Below are 6000 nucleotides of genomic sequence, written 5' to 3'. Positions count from 1 at the left end.
CAATCATAAACGCAAACGTCTGGAGTTCGCCCAGCGGTATTGGGGCTTCAACTGGGACCGTGTGCTTTGGTCAGATGAGACCAAGATTGAGCTTTTTGGCAACAAACACTCTAAGTGGGTCTGGTGTGCCACGAAAGATGCGCATGCTGAAAAGCACCTCATACCCACTGTGAAGTATGGGGGTGGGTCAGTGATGCTGTGGGGCTGTTTCGCTTCCAAAGGCCCTGGGAAGCTTGTTAGGGTGCATGGCATCATGAATGCTTTGAAATACCAGGACATTTTAAATCAAAATCTGTTGCCCTCTGCCAAAAAGCTGAAGATGGGTCGTCACTGGGTCTTTCAGCAAGACAATGACCCTAAACATATGGCCAAATCTACACAGAAATGGTTAACCAGACACAAAATCAAGCTCCTCCCATGGCCATCTCAGTCCCCAGACCTCAACCCCATTGAGAACCTGTGGGGTGAGCTGAAGAGGAGAGTACAGAGGAGAGGACCCAGGTCTCTGGATGATTTAGAGAGATTCTGCAAAGAGGAATGGCTGAAGATCCCTCTTTCTGTCTTTTCCCATCTTGTGAAACATTATAGGAGAAGATTAGGTGCTGTTTTGTTGGCAAAGGGGGTTGTACAAAATATTAACAACAGGGGTGCTAATAATTGTGACACACATTATTTGATGTCAAATAATTATTTCTTTATGTGGGATTTTTTCCCCACTGAATAAATGCACTTGTATTGAAGGTTGGATTTTTCTCTTTTTTTCCATTAAGGTCCCATATTATTTAGAGAAAAATAATAATAATTGGAAGCTAAAAAACACATCTCAACCAGGGGTGCCAATAATAATGGAGGGCACTGTATTTTATATCACAATATTTTAGAGGCACACAGAACAACCGAGAGTGATTGGGCTTATGAGGCATGACGTGATGGAACATGAGCATGATAGAGAGTCACAGAGAGAAAGAGAGAGAGAAAGATAATTTGAGGGGAAGAGAGAGAAAGACAGACAAAGAGAGAGACAGAACTCTTTCTATACTGAAAGACAGATAAGTATTGTAGCGGCTAGGTCAAAGATAGGCGGCTGAGGTGGAGAGAGATTCAAAGATACATAGTGAAAGATAAAGATAGAAAGAAAGAGAGAGGAAGATAGATAGAGAGAGAACGAGAGAGAGAGAGGAAGAGAGGGCAAGCCCTCTTGCACCCCTTTAATTTCTCCTGCTGTGTGTGTGTGTGTGTGTGTGTGTGTGTGTGTGTGTGTGTGTGTGTGTGTGTGTGTGTGTGTGTGTGTGTGTGTGTGTGTGTGTGTTACTCACTTGGGAACTGGGACTCGGATGATGGTGCCCTCCACCTCTGGATTGAGTTTCATGCTGCTCTCTCGCAGGGCACGGGTGGCAGCCGCTGTAGCCTGGGGGCGCGCGCACACACACACACACACACACACACACACACACACACACACACACACACACACACACACACACACACACACACACACACACACACACACACACACACACACACACACACACACACACACACACACACACACACAGACACCCAAAGGGGTAAGAGGGGTGTTAGCCAGGGTCGGGCTGAGGTGGGGTTGTGCGTGTGTGTGTGTGTGTGTGTGTGTGTGTGTGTGTGTGTGTGTGTGTGTGTGTGTGTGTGTGTGTGTGTGTGTGTGTGTGTGTGTGTGTGTGTGTGTGTGTGTGTGTGTGTGCGTGTGCGTGTGTGTGTGTAATGGGTCCCAGATGCATTATCAGCTGAGGTGCACCCCAGAGTTCACCCTGTCCAGCACAGCAGTCTCAACCGTGACCTTAGCACTACCTCGGCTCTCCACCTCACTGGGGTCATCACCCTGAGCAACCACCCACCGCCCATCTCACCCACCCCCCCAGAATCAATCTACCCAGAGACATATCACAACAGTCTCACCCCACTTCATCCTACCCCCCACCCCCAGATCACAGTTAGCCTAAGCACCCTCCCTGTCCCACGATCCAGCCTATTTCACCCATCCAAAGTCATGTCTATCACCCTAAAGGCACGAATAGACGAAGTGCGACATGACCGATTCCAGCGACAGAAGTACTGTAATTGACTTTGTATTGAGTTGCGGGCAAGAGAAGAGGCAAAAGCGATTCGGGCAACTAGAGGCGTTTCGAGCGACTTGAGCGACAGTTTGTAGTTGGGCTTGATCTGATATTATGCAAATTAGCTATGATTCAATTTGGCAACAGCTGCCACAGCCAATAGGAATGTTGGAATGCTTGCATTGTGCTTTTAACGGATATACTCTAGTCACTTCAATCGCTCGTATTGCACTTGCTGCACAGAAGCGATTCTCTGTCGTTTAAATCTCATCGCGGCCGGTGTACTCGCCCAGTAAGGCCCCTCCCTCACTGTTGTTGTCCCCTCATCACCCACCACTGCTGATGTGCACTGAAGAGAGTGTGAACTTTGTTTTTCAACAAGAAGTGGCTGAAGTTGAATACAATTGCCACACGCGTACACTTTTATCCTAATCTACTTGTGCTCAAATCTCCAAGTGCAATGCCAGTTTTTTTGGCGCAGATGACCATAATGTCCCTGCAATGGAACATAACACTTAATTAATTTAGACACAATTTGAATTTACCTCCATTTACCATATTTGTCATATTTGATGCTGAAGACATTGTTATGGGCAATTTAATGAGACAAATCCAGACAAAATATTAATATTACTTCGTATAACTCAATTTCTACAGCCAAAAATACCAAACGCTCATATGCCATTTGCAGCCAACAAAAACTCTGACATATTATTGCCACTATGGATATGGCAAAACATACCATTCTAATAAAATGTCCCATTAAAATAATAATAAAAAACACATTGTTTACATTTTACTGCCGTGTACATACTGTATATTGTCCTTGAGTGAAAGGGGGTGGGGGAGTTAAAACTGATATGGCCAGACATCTCAATTTCCTCTAGTACTAACGGTCCCATCTGTGGGTGAACACATAGGAACAGAGTAGACAGCCCCAGACCGCCCCTTACATGCAGTAAACTGGTTCTTTTTTGGGGCGGCAGTTGGTCGTGGCGGGTCTCTCATCTTGGTGTAAGAGCTCCAGATAACAGGGGATGTGTGCGTGTGTTGAGAGGATGAATATCATACACACACATACACACACATACACGCACACACATACACACGCACGCACACGCACACACACGCACACACACACACACACACACACAGTGCGGCTGGTGTGGAAGTGCCGGGGGAGTGCTGTCAGAGCCTGCTCCTCAGGGACAGGGCTGAGGGGTTGCAGTGCAGGGGCGGCGACCTCTGATGACTTCCACCTGGGGGCAACAGCACTGTACTGTACTGTACTACACTGCACTGCACTGCCTTAACCTACTCAGCACTAGGGGTGCAAATCGCAGCCTCCATGACTACACGATTCGATATCGATTTCTTAAGGCAGCGATTCGATTAGTTTCGACACTTAAAAATGGTTACGATACGATTCGATTCGATTCGGTTCTTTTTCTTTTCAATAACTTTTCCACTTCTACTATTTTAAAAGAGCAAGGGCATTGGGCAGGGGCCAGCAATTTGATTATTTTTGATACTTAACTTAATGCCCCGCGCTGCGATGTGATACGATTCAATTGTCGGCCGTAGGATCGATTCATCAATACATATCACTTGTTATTTAGACCCCTATACTACTCAGCACTGCACTGCCTTACCCGACTCTGCACTGCCCTGCACTGCCAGAGGCGACAAAAGCTACAAAGAGTCGCTGGACTGTTTTCATAGCAAGACCAAAATGAGCAATAAAAGCATCAGGGGGACCAAGGGAGTGGGTGGTGGAGAAGGTGGTAGTGAGGACTGAGGCTGAGCTTCGGGCTTCAGACCAAGGGGGGGTGGAGAAGGGGATGGTGTGTGGTGTGGCACCCAAACTTTGGAGAGCCTCATCTCCAAAACCAGTAAAAGCAGAAAGGGATTTTCAAAATGACCGGCGTTTGATGCAGCCTAGTGCGGGTGGGGCTGGGCGGGTGTAGGAGATCTGGGGGTAGCGGTGGCCCGTTCTCTGTGGTGTGGAGATCAGGGGGTGGTGTGGAGAGTGAGGGTGCATATGGGGGACAGGGTGTTGGAGGGGTGGAGGACTGAGGTGGGGGTGGAGATGATGTGTAGATGGGTTTGGCAGGGTGAGTGGAGGAGGGTGGGGGGGTGGCAGGAAGAACTAATGGGAGAGGGAAGGGGTACGGAAGGGTAGTGGTGGGGTGTGGTGGGGCAGTGTAGGACTGAGGTGGGTGGTGTGAAGGGTGTTGAGGTGGTGGTGGTGGTGGTGTGTGGCGTAGAGAGTTGGTGTCAAGTCTGTCATCTGTGTGAACTTTGAGATACTGTGCAACTTCGCGTGGGTCGCTTTTTTTTTTGCCCCGTCCCCTCCGTCCTCCATTCTTTTTTTTTGCCTCCTTTCTTTTTTCTTTGAAAGAGAAATAGCTCAAGAAGAGGAACTGTGCTTTGGCAGCAGAGCTGAGTGCTCGTAGGAAGACCATGTAGGACTGGACCCACACAGAAATAATAAACATACTGTTGAGCTGTCAACGCTCCTTAAAAAAAAAAAAAAAAACCCAGTGTGTAAAATTTCGTTTTTTCCCCCTTCTCTGCTAAAAACAGAAACGCTTCTAGACCTATTACAATAATACAGCTCCACCAGATGATTTAAGAACTTGGGGCCGGAAAAAAGAGAAATCCCTCTGATCTTGCCTCTTTGGTTGTATTAAGCCGACAAAACTCTCAAGATAAAACACACAGGCGTCTGCAAACAACCAAGTTATCGCCCACTGCAGTGTCTCTTATTTGCTTCCTTGTTTTTGTCTGGCTGCTCTGGCTGCTTTTGAACTTCCGCAGAATCTGGCACGAAGGGCCTTCATTTGCGTTTTTCGGGCCTAATGTACGCGGGTAAAAAAAAAAAAAAAACAAGTTAAGAGAGGCTGCAAGGAAAGGAGAGCAAAGTGGGGGAAAAGAGAAAAGAATAAAGAAAAGAAAGGAGAAGAAAAGAAAAGAAAGAAAGCAAGCATCCAACGCGCCGCCTGCCTCCTGCCTGCGGTTGCTCTCCTGAGCGCAAGTGATAGATATGGTCTGTGTGTGTGTTTGAGTGCTCGGCGAATTTAATTCATCATTATTCCCCCCCTTTCCTCCCCACTCCTCCTCACCCTCACCCCTCACTCCTCCCCTCCTCTCTTCCCTCCATCCTCTCCAGCAGTTACGGAAAGTGGCTGGAATCTTCTGCTGAGCTCTGTAAACACCAGACTCTTTTCTGGTTAATATGGCAAAGAGAGAGAAGGGGGGAGGAGAAGAAAGAGAACAAAAAGAGAACGAAGTTAGGAGGAGAAGAAATAGAATGAAGGAAGAAGAGAAAGAGGAAGAGGAGAAAGAGAAAAAAGGAGGAGGAGGAAGAGGAGAGAAAAGGATGATGATGATGTAAAAATGTGGAAAAATGTGAAAAAAAATGTGGAAAAAAAACAGAAGGAGGAGAAAGAAAAAGAAGGATAAGTGGATGATGAAGAAGAAGAAGCGGAATAAGAAACAAAAAAGAGAAAAAATTAAGGAGGAGAAGAGAAAGAAGAAGGATTGAATGATGAGGAGGAAGAAGAATAAGTGGATGAAGAAGATGATGACGGAGAGGTGAAATAGAAATAAGCAGAAGAGATGAAAAATGAGAAAATAATCATATAATGAGGAGGAGGAGAGGAAGAGTGGAAGAGGAGGACAAAGAAAATGGAAAGAGCGAGAAAAAAAGAAGAGGTAAAAAAAAGGGGCTGAAGTTACTGTTTCTGAGCTTGTTGAAAGAGTTCAAAGCTCGCTAAAGTGGGAACAGAGCTAAAGAAAACACCTCCCTAATAAGGTCAACACCCCACATCCATGCTACCTGCTCCCTATCAAGCGAAATAAGAACCAAAAAAGAAAGAAAAAAGACCAAGCCGAAAAATAA

General features: G+C 46.4%; 1 protein-coding gene across 1 annotated transcript in view; it reads right to left on the bottom strand.

Moving 5' to 3' along the window:
* The window catches only part of mrrf (mitochondrial ribosome recycling factor), a 32166-nt gene that overhangs the window by 4880 nt on the left and 21286 nt on the right, over positions 1–6000 (bottom strand). The window contains exon 5 of the mRNA XM_063210469.1: positions 1317–1408. Within this exon, the coding sequence (XP_063066539.1) occupies positions 1317–1408 (92 nt within the window). The remainder of the gene's footprint in view (positions 1–1316; positions 1409–6000) is intronic.

The sequence above is a fragment of the Engraulis encrasicolus genome, chromosome 11 (genome assembly GCF_034702125.1).
Source record: "Engraulis encrasicolus isolate BLACKSEA-1 chromosome 11, IST_EnEncr_1.0, whole genome shotgun sequence".
NCBI classification, from domain to species: Eukaryota; Metazoa; Chordata; class Actinopteri; order Clupeiformes; family Engraulidae; genus Engraulis; species Engraulis encrasicolus.
This window is presented reverse-complemented; position numbering and strand designations above follow the sequence as displayed.